The sequence below is a fragment of the Lutra lutra genome, chromosome 12 (assembly GCF_902655055.1).
Source record: "Lutra lutra chromosome 12, mLutLut1.2, whole genome shotgun sequence".
Classification (NCBI taxonomy): Eukaryota; Metazoa; Chordata; class Mammalia; order Carnivora; family Mustelidae; genus Lutra; species Lutra lutra.
The window spans coordinates 59,671,354-59,690,564 of NC_062289.1; the positions used below are offsets into that span (position 1 = coordinate 59,671,354).

The 19,211-nt window shown below is 40.6% G+C and overlaps 1 protein-coding gene across 1 annotated transcript in view; it reads left to right on the forward strand.

The window, feature by feature from the left end:
- The window catches only part of RAB31 (RAB31, member RAS oncogene family), a 130,714-nt gene that overhangs the window by 88,166 nt on the left and 23,337 nt on the right, over window positions 1–19,211 (forward strand). Inside the window, exons 4-5 of the mRNA XM_047697405.1 lie at window positions 2,510–2,581; window positions 3,693–3,799. Coding sequence (XP_047553361.1) covers window positions 2,510–2,581; window positions 3,693–3,799 — 179 coding nt within the window. The remainder of the gene's footprint in view (window positions 1–2,509; window positions 2,582–3,692; window positions 3,800–19,211) is intronic.

Here is a 19,211-nt window from a genome sequence, read left to right on the forward strand (position 1 = left end):
ATTTGTGCTATGTATAATGCTATGTATAGTGCTCTTTTAAGAAAATTGTGCACATCACTAGAAATCCCACATGAACATTTTGAGAAACATTGTTTTAACTGTACACACAGACAGACCCACTCACATTTTACCCTAAATCTTAGCATGCTCCATAGGCTGCTTTGAGACGTTTTTTATTCCTTCAACAGTATGTAACCTTTTCCTATACATGAAAATCCCCACCATCGTTTTAATTATTGGAGGATATTCCATTATACCCAGAGACCATTAATGGGTTCTCTATGGTGAACCGTTAGGATGTTTTCAAATATTTGCTCCCATGTATAACACAGGGATGAGTATCTTGGTGTGTGTGACGATCACTCCAGTATACGTTCCTATAAGTGGAATTGCTGGGTCAAACAATATGCACGTTTTAACTTTTGATATATATTATTAACAGTGGCTTTTAAAGAAAGTCTTTCTCTTTTAAAAGAAAAAGTGATATATTTAAAGTGTACAACATGATGGCTTGAGGTACATAGATATAGTGAAATTATTACTAGAGTCAGACTAGTTAACATACCTTCTCACAATTATCTTTTCCCTTTTGTAAATGACCAAAGCACCTGAAATCTACTCTTTTGGCAAATTTCCCCAAAATCAATACAATATAATTAACCAGTCACCATGCTGTGTGTTGTTTCTAGAACTTATTCACCCTTTGTAACTGCAACTTTGTACCCTTTCACCAACATTTCTGCAATTCCTTCCCTTCCCTACTCCTGTTAACCATCCTTCTACTCTCTCCTTCTGTGTATTTGTCTTTTTAAGATTCCATCTCTAAGTGAGATCATGCAGTTTTTTTCTTTCTACACCTGGCTTCTTTCATTTGGCTTAATATATTTTAGATTCATCCATGTTGTTGCAAACGGCAGGATTTCCTTTTTAAGTGCTGGGTAGTATTCCATTGTGTATATAGACACACACCACACTTTCTTCATTCATTCATTCATTCATTCATTAGTAGGCACTTATGTTGTTTCCATGTCTTGTGCATTGTGAATAAGGATGTGATGAATGTGGAAGTGCAGATATCTTTTCGAAGTACTTGATTTCATTTCTTTTAGGTATATATCCAAAAGGGGAATTGCTGGATCATATAGTTGTGTGTTTTTTGTGGACCCTTCGTACTCTTTTCTACAGTGACTCCACCAATTTATATTCCCAATGATGCATCAGGGTTCCCTTTTTTCTGTACCCTCACCAATATTTGTTATGTTTTGTCTTTTTGGTAATAGCCATCCTAACAGGTGTGATATCTCACTGTGATTCTGATTTGTATTTCTCTGAAGATTAGTGATGTTGAGCATCTTTTTATAAGAAGGTTTTTTTTTTTTTTAAGATTTTATTTATTTGAGAGAGGCAGAGAGCTTGAGAGAGAGAGAGAGAACATGCACAAGTAGGAGGAGGGGCAGAGAGAAGCAGGCTCCCCACTGAGCAGGGATCCTGACCCGGGGCTCAAACCCAAGACCCTGAGATCATGACCTGAGCCAAAGGCAAACATTTAACCAACTGAGCCACCCAGGTGCTCAAAGAAGGTCTTAAAACACATTCCCATGTAACATGTGAGAGTGGCCCCCTGCCCAAATCCAAACCAGCAATGGATATAATAAATCTTTTTGATATTTAATAAATTAATACATGCCTCTTCATTGTTTTTATTTTCATTTCTTTTAGCATAATTGAATGTTTTAAAATATTTATTGGTAATTTCCGTCTCTTCCCCGGAGATTTATCTATGTCTGTCCTTTGTCTATTTGTCTGTTGGGCTATCTCTTACTTCTCAGCTTTCAAAACCTTTCCACGATATCATCTTCAAATGCATTCAAAGAGCTATTCTTCAAAATAGACATAGAATGTCTATGTATCCTCAGCTTAATTATCTATCCTCTTTTGGGATAAAGGATTCTATCCCAAAAGTGACCTGTGAGCCTTTTAGTGACCAGTGAGCCGTGCTTTGCTCACGTTCTGGAATGGAGCTTGTCTGTGTCACTGTGTGCCTTTGAGGGACAGCAGCCGTGCAGGCTGAGGGTGGGTTTCGGAGTCGCCCTTGCTCAGTGGCCCTCATTAAGGACTCAGCGAGGGTCTTGTGATCTGTGCCAGTCTCCTTTTGTCCTCCCATTGGCAAACATCTTTTTCTTACCAGTGAATAATTCTAATGAGATTGCCCTGGGTCAGTCGTATTAGATAAGTAATGAGCGGTAGAGAAAATAAAATCCATAGAAGAAGTACATTTAAAATAAAATTTATTCTTGGCCTTTGCCCAAAAGTGAATTTCATGGTCTGTTGGCCACAAGCACATGTGTGGTGGAGGGGGAGAATTTATTGCCTAATGGGTTCCTGGGAAATTTCTAGGGGGAATTCGGGGATCCTGTAGGGATAATGTAGCAGGAAAATCTTATATTTAATTTGGGGTTGCATAAAATGTGTTGACTTTGGCCTAAAACTATGCATTGTTCTTAAACAGTTTCATTCACTGGCTCCCATGTACTATCGTGGTTCTGCTGCCGCTGTCATAGTATATGATATTACGAAACAGGTAAGAAAATAAAAGCCCTTTAAAATTTTGATGCCCTGTATGTTGATTCTCTGTCTTAGAAAGACCGAAGCGGAGGCTTGACGGCTTGAGTCTTGCCAGTAGCTTGGAATCAGATTTCATAGCATGGTAGGCAGAGGTAATCACCATATATTGAGTTTATCAACCTATATGCAGTGAAGCATTTCAGATTTATCAGCCAAATTAAATAAACAACAATGATCATTTATTTTTAAAATTGATTGTCTGTTCGTCATAGAGGCAAGGTCATGCCTGCCAGTACAGCTCTGCGGAACGTCAGCTTTTCAGGAAGAGGAAAATTATTTTTAAGTCCTGCATGTTTTGTAATTATGGAATGCTGATTTTCTATTAGTGTTTCAATCACACTACTTAAAATGTCAGGGATAATGTTTATGTATGTGTAGTGTATTTGCATATATATAGTATACCATATTTTTATCACATTGAGGATCTAGGATATCCGTCAAGGAACTGCAGTGGTTGCTGGCTGGTTTTTTCCACTCCTGGAGTGCTGACTCAGCACACAGGACTGCAGGTTCAATGACCCATCAGTTACCACCTATGGGATCCTGAACTCTTCTACATAAATGTGGTGTCTACCTTGACTGGTTTGCTGAAGGAGGGTTGTGAGTGAAGAGCAGAAAAGAAAATAGGATGAGAGGAAAAGAGAAAGAGAGGGAGGGGGAAATGGGGAGAGAGAGACAGAGACAGAGACAGAGATAACGTATATCTGTATTCTTTCTCTTTCTTCCCTGAAATAAGCATGAACATATCTAGTTCTATGACTTCAGTCATGTTCATGTTGAATCAAGGCTATCATTTTAAATTAATGTTATTTATAGGAAAAATTACTGGCATGATTTTCTTAACTTTGTCAAGTCTCGGTTTCAGAAAAGGAAACTTTTCCAGCGATTTAAGTGTAACTTAGCTAATATTAAGTCTTATGCCAAGATGGAGGTAGGATGTTAATGTATGTGAGTTTCCTAAAAATATTTTCCTTTGTTACATTGGGTTGGGTTTATATTTCTACTTGGTTGAAATATTGTGTTGGTGGGTCTTTATAGTGATTGATCGATTTACATTTTGGATTTAGGATTCATTTCATACCCTGAAGAAATGGGTAAAAGAACTGAAGGAACATGGTCCAGAAAACATTGTAATGGCTATTGCTGGAAACAAGTGTGATCTCTCAGATATTAGGTAAGATGCATTAAAAATTTTTTTGGTGTCGTAAATATCTCCATCTCTGAATGTCCACATGTAAAAAGCTGTCAAGCCTGTGTTGTTAAGTCTGTTCTCAGTGTAATGATTTAATCGACGGTCATCCACTTAAGGTCTGGGTAGTACATGTTCAACCAGAGTAGACGTAGGGGAAAATAATGAGATGCAAATTGGATGGATCACCTAGGAGTGCATATTAAAACCTAATCTCCTCTACTGAGCACGGTCACATCCCTGACTCTAGAGGTCTTTGGGCTAAATGCTTTTATTACTTTTGTTGTCACCTTCTTTGTTATTTATTGACATTATTAGAACGATGGCCATTTTAATAACACTCTCGTTTGGTAAGGAGAGCTAGGATTTGTAACATTTCTCATAGCACCCGTGTTTGTTTCAGTTCTAACTTTAACTTAAGGGTGTAGTTGGGTCTATAAAATCTCACTATTTTGTTGTAGGATTTGAAGGTGACCTATGGTATAGAAGCACTTTGGTTTCCCTCAAAGACAATGGATTGTTGATCTTTCTTTACCTGGACCAACGTTTACAGGGAGCCAGTCCACAGGGACTAGAAATTTTTTTATGCAGCCTGAGAAGCTAGGTCTTTTTACTAAATGAAAAAGGAATAGTGAATTTGCATCATCTCCATCCCCCTGGTTAATTTAACTCTCTGCAATTCCAGTCATGGGTCTTCATAAAGACAACAACGTCATGCTTCAGGCTTTGCACATCCAAGTACGATTAAGCTGAAGTTTGATAAACAATGGAAACAGATCTTGCAAAAGCTCTTAACATGGCCTTTGACAAATTGCTCTGTTTCTTTGGGATTTCAAAAGCTTTGTATCACATTGCATCAGATCGGTTTATGATAACAGCCATAAACACCACTTAATCATTTGTTCTCCCGGGGGCTGGGCACATCTTTAAACTCCCCAGACTTAGCTCAGATCTCTACGTTCTTTACTGTAACCCTGAAATAGGTTGTTTGTCTAGAATTGCAAAAGAATCCCTTTAACTTTTGTCGTCAGAAGCGGGTGGGGTGGGAGGGTAGGAACACTCTTTGCTGAGTGCGGGCGCAGTCATCCGATACCACTGGATTGTAGTGAAGGTGTGACTTTAAAGGTACTAAGCCTTCCGTATTGTGACAGAACTGATGGGCTAGAATTTAAGCAGACAATGCTGTAAAGTTGACTGTAATTGAGATTCTTGGTGACATGGAACTGAATCCCACTTCAATTATTTTTGGGAAAAAGGGAACTAAAAAGCAGGATTGCTGACTGGCATTCGATATGTTCCATATTTAGTTTCTGGCACTTTCTCTGTTTCAGTTTAAATGGCCATGGAAGGGTTTTCTCAGACCATGACAAGGCATTTGTGGCCAAGAGAGGGGATTAGGGTGGCTTAAGAGGATTTTCCCCACCATCGAGTGATGAGAGTGGGAACATAGGCAGTCTTGAAGAGGGGGGCGTTCTAGAAGAGTACAGCCTGGCCTGATCAAACATGTCTGTGACATGTTGGCTTGGCCACAGATAGCTGGAGACAGATGTACCGTGTCTTGGGGTAGAATTTGCCTTCCATGCACTGGTATTGCATTCTTCTCGTCAGGCTTTCTGCTTTGTGCCAAGCCTATATGTATAGTTTTCAAGATGCCCCAGCTAACGTCGTCCATCCAACTCCCTTTCAACCGTAGATTCACACACAGCTCCTCTATCCCCAGTGGGAGATAACCTAGGTGCTACTTCCAGTGGCCACATCATGGGGCCGCTGTCCCACTAGTTCATGTTTCTGCGTCGTGCCCTTTCTTCTCTAGTTTGGCCTCAGTGAGGTGTGCGTGCGACTTCTCAAGATCCTGCAGTTGTGGTTTAAAGTGTGGAGTGTATATCTTTTGTTACCCACAATGTTGTGTTAGATGCCACTTGTTACTGAATCATGTGACAAAGAAATGACTCCCTTTGCAATTCTCTTTCCAACCTCAGTGAAAAAGACCAGTTTGCTTAGGTCAAAGAGAAAGACCAGTTGGATGTTAGTAAATTTTTAAATATTTTATTTATTTATTTGACAGAGAGAGAGAAAGAGAGAGAGAGATCACAAGTAGGCAGAGAGGCAGGCAGAGGGGGAGGGGGAAGCAGGCTCCCCTCGAGCAGAGAGCCGGATGCCAGGCTCTATCCCAGGACCCTGAGATCAGACCTGAGCCGAAGGCAGAGGCTTAACCCATTGAGCCACCTAGGCACCCCTGGATGTTAGTAGATTTTAAATTTTAAAATATTTATTAATAGATCATTAAAAATTTTAAGTTATTTATAAATATATTTCACTGAACTCATTTAAAGACCATAAAATCCACCTGTTTGAAGTGTACAGGTCAATAAATTTTTGTACAGTTCTAGGGTTGTACAGTCATCATCACATTTAATTTTAGAACATTTCCATCACTCTACAAAGAACATGCCAATTGGGTCACTCCCAATGTCCAACTCCTTCCAGCCCCTGGCAACCACTAACATACTTTCTTGTCTTTATAAATTTGCTTTTGCTGCACATTTTGTAGAAAACAAATCATACACTTACGTGGTCTTTTGTGACTGGCGTCTTTCACTGAGCATAAGGTTTTTGAAATGCTTCAGTGTTGTAGCCTGTAGCACTTCCTTCATTTTTATGGCAGAATAATAGCTCATCATATGAATATACCACGTTTGATTTTCCCAATCACTAGTTGAATGAGACTTCAAATTTCAGTTGTTTCCACTTTTTGGCCACTTTAAAAAGTGCTGCTGCAAACAATCATGGACAAATTTAGTGTGGACATATGTTTTCATTTCTCTTGGGTGTGTTATGAGAAATGAAATCTCTGGGTCATGTGGAAACTCTGTGTTTAACAATTTGAAGAACTGCCCAATGGTTTTCCACAGTGGCTGCACCACTTTGTATGCCTACTGGCAATGTACGAAGTTCCAATTTTCTCTATATTCTCAACCAACACCATTATTATCAGGCTTTTGCATTATTGCCATCCTAGTGGGTGTGAAGCTGTGCTGATGTGATTTGGGTTTGTATTTTTCTAATGACTAATGATGTTAAACACCTTCTCATATGCTTATTGGTCATTCGTTTATCTTCTTTGGAGACATGTCTCTTCAAATCCTCAGCCCAATTTTTAATTGAGTTATTTGTCTTTTTATTATTGAGTTATAAGTGTTCTTTATGTATTCTGAATACAAGTCCTTTATCAGATACATGATTTGCAAATATTTCTTCCTTTTCATGAGCTCTCCTTAAAATCTTTATTATGTCTCTTGAAGTGCAAAATCGTAATGTCCAATTTGTGATTTTTCCCTTTTTATTTGTTATGCTCAAGTGACTGTCTAATTCAAATCACAGAGATTACTTGGATGTTTTCTCAGAGTTTTATAATTTTAGAGCTTACATTTATATTTGTATTTACATTTATATTTATATTTAGAGTTAATTATTGTGTGCGTTATGAGGTAAGGGTCCAAATTAATCTTTGCCTGTGTGAATATCTAATTCCCAGCACCGTTTGTTGAAAAGACAACCCTTTTCCCATTGAATTTTTTTTTTTTTTTGGAACTTTAGTCAAAAATTAGTTGACCATAAGTGTGAGTCTTATTTTGGGCTCTTAATTCTATTCAGTTGATCTACACATCCTTCTGTTAATGCCCCATGATTTTGATTGTTGTAGTTTTATAAGTTTGAAATTGGGAATTATAAGGCCCCCAATTTAGTTTTTCTTTTTCAAGATTGTTTGACTACTCTGGGCCTTTTGCATTTCCATTTGCATTTCTATATGAACATTAGGATCCTATTCTCAATTTCTACCAAAAAAAAAAAGCTACTGAGATTTTAATAGGAAATATGTTGACTCTTTAAGACAATGTGGGGATTATTGGCACCTTACCAATATTGTTTTCTGATCCATGAATTTGAGATGCCTTTCCATTTTATTTAGGTCTTCTTTAGTTTCTTTTGCACATGTCTTGTAGTTGTCAGTGTACAAGTTTTGCATTTCTTTTCCTATACTTGTTCCTAAGTGTTTGATTTTTCTTGATGCTATTGTGAATGGGATTGTTTTGTTAATTTCGTTTATGGTATGTTTGTTTTTAGTGTATACGAGATTCTGTTGTCTGTGAAAACCGTTTTACTTCTTCCTTTCCAGTCTGGGTGCCTTTTATTTCTTTTTCTTATCTAATTACCCTGTCTAGAACTTCCAATACAATTGGAATAGAAATGGTGAAAGCAGACATTATAATCTTGCTGATCGTAGGGGCAAAGCATTTAGTCATTCTTACTATGATGTTGGCAGGTGTGTTATGTAGATCTTCTTTATCAGTGTGGTGAAGTTGCCTTTTATTCCTGGTCTGCTAGGTGTTTTGTTTTGTTTTGTTTTGTTTTTAATCATGAATGAATGTTTAATTTTGCCAACAGCTTTTTTTCTGCGTCTTCTGAGGTGAACATGTGGTTTTTGTTCTTTTTTCTTAATATAACGTATTACATTAATTGATTTTCTAATGTTAAACCACCTGCATTCCCGGGACAAATCCCACTTAGCCATGATGCATAATCCTTTTTATATGCTTCTGAGTTCTGTTTACTCATTTTGTTGAGGGTTTGTATCTGTATTCATGAGGATATTGGTCTGTAGTTTTCATTTTTTTGTGTGTGTTGTCTTTGTTTGATGTTGGTATATCAATGCAGGAGGTTTTGTAGAGTGAATTGAAAAGTGTTCCCTTTTTTTCTATTGCCCAGAAGTTTGTGAAAGATTGGTGTTAACTTCCTTAAGTGATAAAATCACGGGTGAAGCCATCTGGACCCAGGCTTTTCTTTTGTGGAAAGATTTTATATACTAATTCAATTCCTTTACTTGCTATAGGTATGTTCAAGTTTTCTATTATTTCTTGAGTTAGAATACTTTATACATTTTTAGGAACTTATTCATTTCATCTAAGTTCTCTCATTTGTTTGTGTAGTGCTCAGTGTTCTCTTGTAATCCTTTTCCTTTCTGTAAGGTCAGCGGGGATGTCTACTCTTCCATTCCAGATTTTAGAAATTTTAACTTTCTTTTGTAGCTGAAGGCTTGTCAGTTTTGTTGATCTTTGCAAAGAACCAACATTCAGTTTCACTGATTTCTTTCCACTCTTCTTCTATTCCATTTATTTTCTCTCTATGCACCATTTCCTTTCTTCTGTGTTTTGGGTTTGCTTTGCTCCTTTTCCCCTAGTTTTCAATGAATGGTACTGAAGTAATTGGACATCCATAGAAGGGAGAAGACTGCAACCTAAATCTCACACTTTATGTAACAATTATTCTAGAAAAAAAATCGTAAGAGCTTAATATCAAAGGTAAAACTGTAAAACTTTTAGAAAAACTCCTGCGAGAAAATCCTGAGGATTTGCAGCTAGGTAAAGAATCGTGAGACTTGACAGCAAAAGCTCACTCCATATAAACGAAAGATTGATAAATTGGACTTCATCAAAACTGAAAACACTTTGCTCTGTGAAAGCCCGTGTGAAGAGCTTGAAAAGCAAGCTGCAGGCTGGGCAAAACTATTTGCAAACCATATATCTGACAAAGGATAAGCATGTAGGCTATATAAAGAACGCTTACAACTTAATGGTTAAGAAAATCTAATTTGAAAACGAGCAAAGTATATTTCACCCTGGAGAGTATCAAGGTGGTAAGCATAGGCATGAAAAGGTGTTTAAGCATCATAAGCAGACCTGTCAGAATTGCTGAAATAAAAGAGTTATAACACCTAATGCTGGCAAGGACATGGACAGACTGGCACATTCATATGTTGCCAGTATGCGTGTAAAATAGTACATTCTGGAAAACAGTCTGGCAGTTTCTTTTAAAGCTAAATATGCAATTACCATATGCCCAGCAATCATACTTTGGGCATTTATTCCAGAGTAATGAAAATTTATGTTCACACAAAACCTGCACATGAATATTCATGGAGGCTTCTTTTTTTTAAAATAATAGCCCCAAACTGCAATCAGTCCAGATATCCTGTGAAAGGTGAATGACTCAGCACATCGTGGTGCATCCAGGCCAAGGAATAGTATGCAGCAGTGAAAAGGAACAAACTATGGCTACAGGCAACTTGGATTGAACCTCCAGGGCAATTATGCTGAGCAAATAAAGCTGATCTCTGAGGGTTCATTGTATATTATTTCATTTATATGAGACTTTGAGTTGAAAATATTTTAGGAATGGAAGACTGATTAGAGGTTGCCAGAAGGTCTGTTTAGGGGTGATGTGGTGGGCACGTGAAGGGGAGGAAAGTGGGTGTGGCTCTAAAAGGGCAACAGCAGGGATCCTTGTGATGTTGGAACTATTTGGTGTCTTCTCTGTGGTGGTGGAGACATGAACCTACACAAGGGTTAAAATTGTATAGAGCCTAACACACACACACACACACACACACACACACAGATGAGTACCAGTAAGACGGGAAATCTGAATAAGACAGTATACCAGTGTCAGTATCCTATTTGTTATATCATACCATGGTTTTGCAAAATGTTACAATTTGGGGAACCTGGACAAAGTGTACGAGAAATTTATTTCTTATAACTGTGGGTGGGTCTACAATGATCTCAATAAAAAAATTTAATGAACAAAAGGTTGATTTAGATAGAAATAATAAGTAAATATTAGAACAGTGGCATATATGTGAATATATATGTATATATTACACACAGAGACATGCACACCCCTATATCTGCATGTTATAGATGCATTATATATGGTCGACAGAAGTTTTATATACACACTGGGCCAGATGATGAATTTCACCATCCCCAACAAACCCAATGTGCAAAAGAAAACCAGGATAACTATATTAAAACTACCATTTAGGAAAGCAGGGAAGGGGAAGCCGGGTGTATTAGTCCTTGTATAAACCGCCGGCTGCTAGACTGGAATAGTCCAGTAAATGATAGGGCCTAGTGGGCATCTGCCGTTGACTCCTTTCCATGGCTGTGGAATCAAGTTCTCAGTCAGCCGATCTGTCTGCTCCAGATTGTGCCCACTGGTATGATTTTTCTGGGGAGTTAGCCAAACCTCTTTACTCCAGACCTTATTTAGAGCTTGACCTTCTTTTACTCTAATCCTAAAACATTTTGCCCTTCTGTAGTTGCCAGAAAGCTGTATTTTATTTTTCCTTGGGGCTTGGAGAGGGTGTAGATCTGACGTGCACGTGTAACCGTGGCCACAGGTGGAGGCGGTGTCCTCTAACGGACTTCGGTTCTGTAAGCTCGGAGGTCAGTAAGAAGAGGTATGCCTGGCCTGTTTGGAGAGTGTACTGGAATTTAAATGTAATTAACTCTGTGAACTTGACCCAGCCCACTTGAGGCATGCATGTACAGAAGTGCTTCATGGAGGAGACGTCCTAACATCCCATCACTGTGTTTTATGTGCTTCCATGTTCTAAAAGATGGATGAAGGTCTGAGCACACTATGCAGAGTCAAAGGCATTCAAAATCTCCTGGTTGGGTGAATTCAGGACTTCTGGCTTGTTTTATTAGGCACCTTATCTTTTTTTTTTTTTTTTTAAGATTTTATTTATTTATTTGACAGACAGAGATCACAAGTAGGCAGAGAGGCAGGCAGAGAGAGAGGAGGAAGCAGGCTCCCCACTGAGCAGAGAGCCCGATGCGGGGCTCGATCCCAGGACCCTGGGATCATGACCTAAGCCGAAGGCAGAGGCTTTAACCCACTGAGCCACCCAGGCGCCCCTAGGCACCTTATCTTTATGATATTTCTCTGACTATCTTGAGTTCTCGACAAAATGTCCTTGTGCCCAAGTGACTATGAAATCTGTGGCCCGGAGGCAAACTGGAATCGGCCACACTGTATGTAGCTCTGTCCCAGGAGATACAGCACACTGTAGGTGCTCGTGGTTGTCACTTTTCTTCCTGGCAGTGAAGATGTGCCTTGGAGAAAAGTTCCGATGCCAGCTTCCCAGGCAGGAGAGTATGCAGTTCCTGATGGGGCCTGAGAAACAAGGTTCCATCTCCCTCCCCCCTGCTCCATTGCCAAGTTGGGGACATTCTAGGGAAATACAGAATTGAAAGAAAGTAGCAGAACCTCCGCTGGATTGATCATGTAGGACCTGAGAGGCCCTCGGACTAGAAGGGAGGGGCAGCCCAGAGCACACAGGAGAAGCTGTGTGATTTGTCTCGCTTGGATGGCGGGAGACGCTGGCATGAGTGCCAAGCGGTGGTGGGTCACTGGACTTTCGAACAAGTAATGTGTGGCATGGGGCTCCTTCCAGGTGGCTCTAAGGAGGGCAGCTTTGGCCTGGGGTCTAGAGAGAAAAGAAACCTTCTTTTCAGGAAGTCTGGGAGCCCACAAGAGACTGCCTGGCCTTGTCCTGGGTCTGGCAGAGAATTGGAGCAGATAAGTCTTGAAAAGAAAAAGAAAAGTAGGTCACCTTGCTTCAGTAGTTTGGAAAGTTCCATGAACATGAGACTCATGCCGATTCCAGAAACCTAGCTCCTGAGATTCTGATCCAACGGGCAGTGGCAGGCTGGGGATAGGTGAATTTTGTAAAGTGGTCCTTTTACAAGCCTCCAAGGGCCATCCTTGAAAAAGCACTGCATTAGGTGATAGTAGTTGATGATGGGAAGAATGAGGTAGTGCAGAAAACTTGGGCATAGACCCAGGCCTGTGTGGGCCACACCTTCTGGAGCCTCTCTCCCACCCTCCTGCCCTTAGGGAGAATGGAAACCGTGGCTCTCCAGCTTTCAGGATCCAGTACCCCTGACCCATCACCCTTTCATCCCTTTAGAAGCCGTTCCCGTACTCAGGCCCTCTCTCTTTTGCATCTCACACTGAGAGTCGCCAGAAGGAAAGATGTGGTGGGTTTGTCTCCATCTAATTAATATCAGGCTCCTGCTTAGGCCAGCACCTTGTGCCTCCTGGAACATTGGGACTTCTTCATATCCAGCCTGTATTGGCTGCCTTTAGCTTGGGCAAGGGATTAGGGTCACATGGCTGTGGTATTTTCACAAGAAAGCCTGCTCAGGAAGAACCATCTGTTGTAGTTGGCAATGGGGGCAAGATCCTTCAGGTGTCAGAGGATGGAAAGGAGATCCTATCCTCTCCTGGCCAGAACCCCCTCCCCCTTCAAATTTCCCCATCAGCCTAGCAAACAAGCCTTGACCTGTAGCCATCATTGTAAGTACTTTCTTGGTAGAAATTACTTCCACCCTAGTCCTACCTCGTGTAGATCTCAGGCCTGTTTCTTTGGCTTGATCTTCTTTTCCTTATTTTGAACTCTTGGCCTTGTTTACAAATCCTCTTGGACTTCCCCAAACTCTTCTTGCCTTTCTTCATCATTTGGACATTGGATTTCTTGTAATGGATTCTAATTTGACCTGCTCTTCAAGCTTAGGTGTGTCCCACTGGCTTTTTCTTGGAATCCCACACCTCACTGGTAGATTAGGGCTGTAAACAAATCAGAAAGTGTGAGGGAGGGATCGTGGAGGAGAAGTGCTGATAGGAGAACTCCCCTCAAGCTTAAGATATTTTATCTTGCAAATGGTAGCCGTAGGAAGTTAGCCAACCCAACTGATGATGGAGACAAGGGCTTGGAGATTGGAAGGGAGCTTCTACTCAGGGGGGTGGCTCCTTTATCACTAGCCCCCTCTGCCCAAGGTTCCTCCCATCCCCTGTAGATACCACCCAGGAGTTAACCAGGGACCAAGTTTCCTCATGCCCCTCTTGGAATCAGGGTCTCCAGGCTCTGGTATCTCTTAGCACAACACTGAGAGAGATTGGAGGGGCTGCTCCCAGTGGGGCAAGACACTCCCTGAAGTGAAGAGGTCATAATCCAAGAAAAGAACATTCAGGGTCTAAGTGGAACTCGGTTATAGTAGGAGGAAGGAAATTGGTCCTCTCAGTGTTTAAAATTAACAAGTAATTTTTGGTGGTTTTTTTGTGTGTGCAGCAATGTTCTATGGGAAGTACAAGAAAATAGAGAAAAGTATTTTCCATAGAGCTATTTGCGTCTATTTGGAAAGCCAAGAGTAGTACGCATGGGAGGAAACTATCTAACGAGTAAATACAAGACTATATTTAATAAAGCTCCACATGTCATGGTGCAGAAGGGACAAAAGAATTCAGGAAAAGGGAAGTCTGTAGTCATCTGGAGTGATTTGGAAAGGCTTATGGATGAAGTGTGCCCTCAGCTGCCCTGTCAGGGATCAGTCAGGTAGGAGGAAATTCCATGAAGGGAAGGTAACAGACAGAGGCATGGAGGTGGGTGGGAGTTTGGCATGTGTTATGGAGCAGAGATCATGAAGAACACTTACCTTATCATTTGCCTGGGGAATGGCGGAAGACACAAGGATACCGAGGGGATAGTTTATGCCTGGCTTAAAAGAATGAAGAGTGAGTGATTGGATCTGGGGCTTCTTCCTCCTATGTGCCAAAACTACCTGTTCGAATTTGTATAGCTTTATCAGAGGTTCTGATAAATGGTCTGTAATCACTTTAACCAATATTCCTAGTTGGCCCCAGAGAAGATATCAAAAGTGTGTATGGTTTGGAAGTGGATATGTTGTGGTCTGGTGAAAGTGGGGGGAGTGTTAGGACTGAAACTTACATGTAGTAATGTGTATGTTGGGTGTGTGTGTATTTATTTCTATGGCTAATTAAAAAAAATTAAGTAAACCATTTGTTTTGGAATGGTTTTGCGTTGGGGAGCCTGGGTTGCTCAGTTTTTAGGCATCTGCCTTCAGCTCAGGTCATGATCCCGGGGTCCTGGGATTGAGTCCCACATAGGGCTTGTGTTCAGCGGGGAGCCTGCTTCTCCCTCCCCCACTCCCCCACTTGTATTCCCTCTCTTTCTGTGTCTCTCTTTGTCAAATAAATAAATAAAATAAAAATCTTTAAAAAAAAAACCAGAATAGTTTTACATTTATAGAAAAGTTGAAAATGTAGTATGAAGAGTTCCCATATAATCCACACCCACTTCGCCCTATTATTTTTTAAGATTTATTTATTTATTTATTTATTTTAGAGGCAGAGAGGGGCAGAAGGAGAGGGAGGGGAGTACCAAGCAGACTCCTTGCTGAGCATGGAGCTTGACAGGGGGTCTCAATCCCACAGCCCCAAGACCCAATCTGAGCTGAAACCAAGAGTCAGACACCCAAACAACTATGCCACACAGATGCCCCAAGTTTCCCCTATTATTATCATCTTATATTACAGTAGGACATTTGTCACAACTAAGGAGCTGATATTGATACTTCATTATTAACTAAAGTTCATACTTTACTCAGATTTCATTAATTTTTCCCTGATGTCCTTTGTTTTAGTTCTGAGATCCCGTCCAGAATATCGGATATCATAATACACTTAGTTGTCATGTCTCTCCAGGCTCCTCTGGGCTGTGATAGTTTCTCAGACTTTCTTTTTTTCTGATGACCTCAATAGTTTTATGGAGTCCTGGTCAGGTATTTTGGAGAATATCTCTCAATTAGAGTTTGTCTGACGTTGTTCTCATGATTAGACTGGGTTTATGGGTTTGGGTGAGGAAGACCACAGTGGTAAAGTGCTATTTTCATTACTTACTACTTACCACTGGTGATGTTGACCTTGGTTACCCAGCTGAGGTAGTGTTTGTCAGGTTTCTGCACCGTACAGTTACCTCCCCCTACTTTCCCTACTGCTCTCTTGGAAGGAAGTCTATGTTCACACTCAAGGGGTAGGGATTACGCTCCCCCTCCTGGAGAGACAGATCTAGGGATGCCTGGATGGCTCAGTCAGTTAAACGTTTGCCTTTGGCTCGGGTCATGATCCCAGGGTCCTGGGATCTATCCTGCATGGGGCTCCTTGCTCAGCGGGGAGCCTGCTTCTCCCTCTGCCTGCTGCTTCCCCTGCGTGTGCTCTCTCTTTCTTTCAAATAAATAAATAAAATCTTTAAAAGAAAAGAGAGAGAGAGGAATATCCACATACATTATTTAGAATTCTTCTGCAGATGAAATTTGTCACTTCTATCCACTTAACTAGTTTATTCAGTCATTTATTTATATCAGTATGGACTCACAGATGTTTATTTTGTGCTTAGGTTATAATGCAGTACTGTGTTATCTCATCTGTTGCTCCAACGGTTCCAGCTTTGGCCACTGGGAGCTCTTTCTTTTGGCTCCTGTGTCCCTTTAACATATGCTTATCATTTGGGTTTTTAAGCACTTCCTTCCTTTCTGGCATAACAAGATGTTATGGTCTCATCCTGCATATTTTGGGCTTCGGCCCTAGAATCAGCCATGTCTCCAAGGAGCTCTGGTTCTTCTTATTGAAGAATGTTATTTAAAAGCTAAAATATGGGCTGTATTGGCTTGTTGACACTGGGTGTCACTGGTTCTAGGACCTTTGAGCAAGCAGAGCTAGGAAATGCAGGTATGTATACTTGCTCAAGTGTGCATACATTTTTGTCAGTTGGCTCTTGGACAACATGGGGGTCAGTGGTGCTGATGCCCCCATTCCACCTGAAGTCTGGGTATAATTTTGACTTTCCAAAAATATAACTAGAAGCCTTATCGGTAATAGAAACAGGTCATCAGCATGTATTTCATATGTTATATGTATTATATACTGTATTCTTATAACAAAGCAAACTAGAGAAGAGAAAATGTTATTAAGGAAATCGTAAGAGAAAACACATTTATAAGTACAGTATAGAATTTATGTACATAGACCTGTGCCCCTCGAATCATGTTGCTCAAAAGTCAACTGTAATTATTTTTACATCTATCCGTCTGCATCTATAGTGAGATAAACATTAGTTCATTTTGATGCCTCTGGATTCTAAAATCAGAAGCACACAGTTCATTTTAACCTTCTTTGGGGGCAGGGGAAGGATGTTTTCTGAAGTCATCAACAGATGTAATTGCTTCTCAGTCTTTTGGCCAAGATCAAGTGTAAAGTCATCAACACATGTGTTTATAAAGCAGAGTGGCAAGATTTTTGTTCTTAGAGATTTTCTTAGAAGATACAATAATCTTTTTTTTAAAAAAGATTTTATTCTTAAGTAATCTCCACACCCATCGTGGGACTCAAACTCACAACCCTGAGATCAAAAGTCATATGCTCTACCAACTGAGCCAGCCAGGCATCCCAGAGGATACCGTAATCTTTTTCTTTGCACTTTCCATGCTGCCCAAAGTTTCAGCGTTTCAAAATGTCACTTCTATTATGGATTATAGCCTCTTCAATGATTTCTTTGAAGTAGCACAATAATTACTTCTATTTTTATACTGTTCATTTAGGTAGTGGACATTCTTCCTATGTACCACATGCTATTATAAGTAGTTCACGATAATCTTCACAATCCTGTAAAAGGGTCTTTCTCCTTCTCCCACCTTGATGAGGAAATTGAGACATGGAGGCTAATGTGCTTGTGTCAAGTCCTGTACCTAAAAGGGTGTTGGTACAGCTTTACACCTGCCCATCTGTCCCGGAGCCCGTGTTCTTGACCATCATGCTCTATTGCATCTCATAAAAAGGACAAACACAATCCATGAGGGGGAATCATTTCCAAATGAACGAGGGAAGATGGCGGCCGATCAGCTTCTCCTCAGAGGGTTTGAAACTCTTTCCTGTGGTTCTCTCCGGCCGTCTTAGGACTAGCTTCAATTTCTGTCTGGAGAAAGTCTTAAGAAGCAAAGGAATGGCCAGGTCTCCCTAAAGAACCTGTGTTTTCTGCTCCGTTCTCATTCAGTTCAAAGGCTGACATTTTCCATAAGAAACAACCCATTTAAGTCTGTGGCGAGAACCTGACACTGCTTGTTTGAACTCGACACCAGGAATGTGGCCCCAGGTGAATAGCAGTTATGGACACACATGAATAAGTAAGCAAGGTCCCATGGGAACAGAAACACTTCCCAGGGTGCACATGGCGAGGGCTTTAACCGTAAGCACTTATTTCATTGTAAATGAAAGACCCATCAGGTCTTTGCTGCAAAGGTGGTAATTACTCTTTTTTTTTAAAGTTCATTTTGGTTTTAGTTCCACCTCACAGGGAAACAAATCTGGTTGTCTATAAGAACGAGCATTTTAAACATTTTAAATTTTGCTGCTCTAATTATTGCTAAACTGGTGGCTTCGTCGAATTGGTACACAGACCTCTTGCACAGTTAGAGAAAGTGTGAGCTAATGTGACACAACTTGCCCTGCTTATTCATTCAGTGGCTGCTTGAGGGAGTGGGGAGGGCTGAGGGCTGAGACCATTTCGTGGCTCACGGGAGCCTTTGCAGACAGCAAGCCCTCCTCCGCTGGGTTCTGACGGAATGTTGTGAATGATTGCTACTGCTTTTGGCAAGAATACCTTAAACATGTTGGATGGTTTTGACAAAAAAGAATTCCACCAGACATTGAACAACCGCATCCTGCTTACTGTTGCCTTGCCACTTCCTCCTAGCCTGCTTAGTTGGTCTTCTAAGCTTGACTTTGGAAGGGGGCTGTGGCTGGGGGAGGGAGGAACAATAAAGGGCAAAACTTGCTTTTTAAAAGATTTTCTTTATTCATTTGAAAGAGATAATATGAGCGAGCACGAATGGCGGGAGGAGCACAGGGAGAGAGAAAAGCAGGGTCCCTGCAGATCAGGGATCCCCACTCCCACCCGCGACGCAGGGCTCGATCCCAGGACCTGAGCCGAAGGCAGACGCTTAACTGACTGAGCCATCTAGGCATCCTGATAGGGGAAAACTTTTTAAGTGAAATCTTAACTGCTTTATCTCAAGAGTTTGGCAGAATATGAAATACTTGGTTATTGCTTTTCTGGTGGTTTAGAAATAGAATTTGCCCGAATACCTATATCTGGGCCTTGCCTAATGGGCCTTTCTGGTTCAGAGTGATTCTCCTTTTCTAATGAGTCCAGAATAATCATGAAGACGGTGGTCTATAGAACACACCTGAGAGATGAGGCTCTGAAAGATTCATGGGCATCCTCTGAGGTTGTCTAGAGAAGGCTGAATTATGATTGCTCTGTGACAGACTATAGGAATCTTGAATGTTTGTCCTCATTTTGTCTTTGTTTTTAGCATCAACTTGTGTGTTTTTTGTTTTTTTGTTTTCTTTCAACTTAATGTGTTTAAGTTCTGGAAACTTCTTAGAGGATATGGTTGTTCTGCATTTAAACTTCCATGAGCTCTTTGGAATACATGGTCATTCTGCCAACAGTGTGTGAGCATCACTTTTCCTCTCTCTCTGTGCTCTAACACTGCAGATACTAAACTTTTTCATCTTGGCCAATCTGATATATGAATCACGTGATCCTCATTTTCATGGGAGGTTTTTGAATTGTTAGCAGGACCAGGAAAACCAAGGTTGTCTAGTGCATAACTATTCTTCACCTATCTACAGA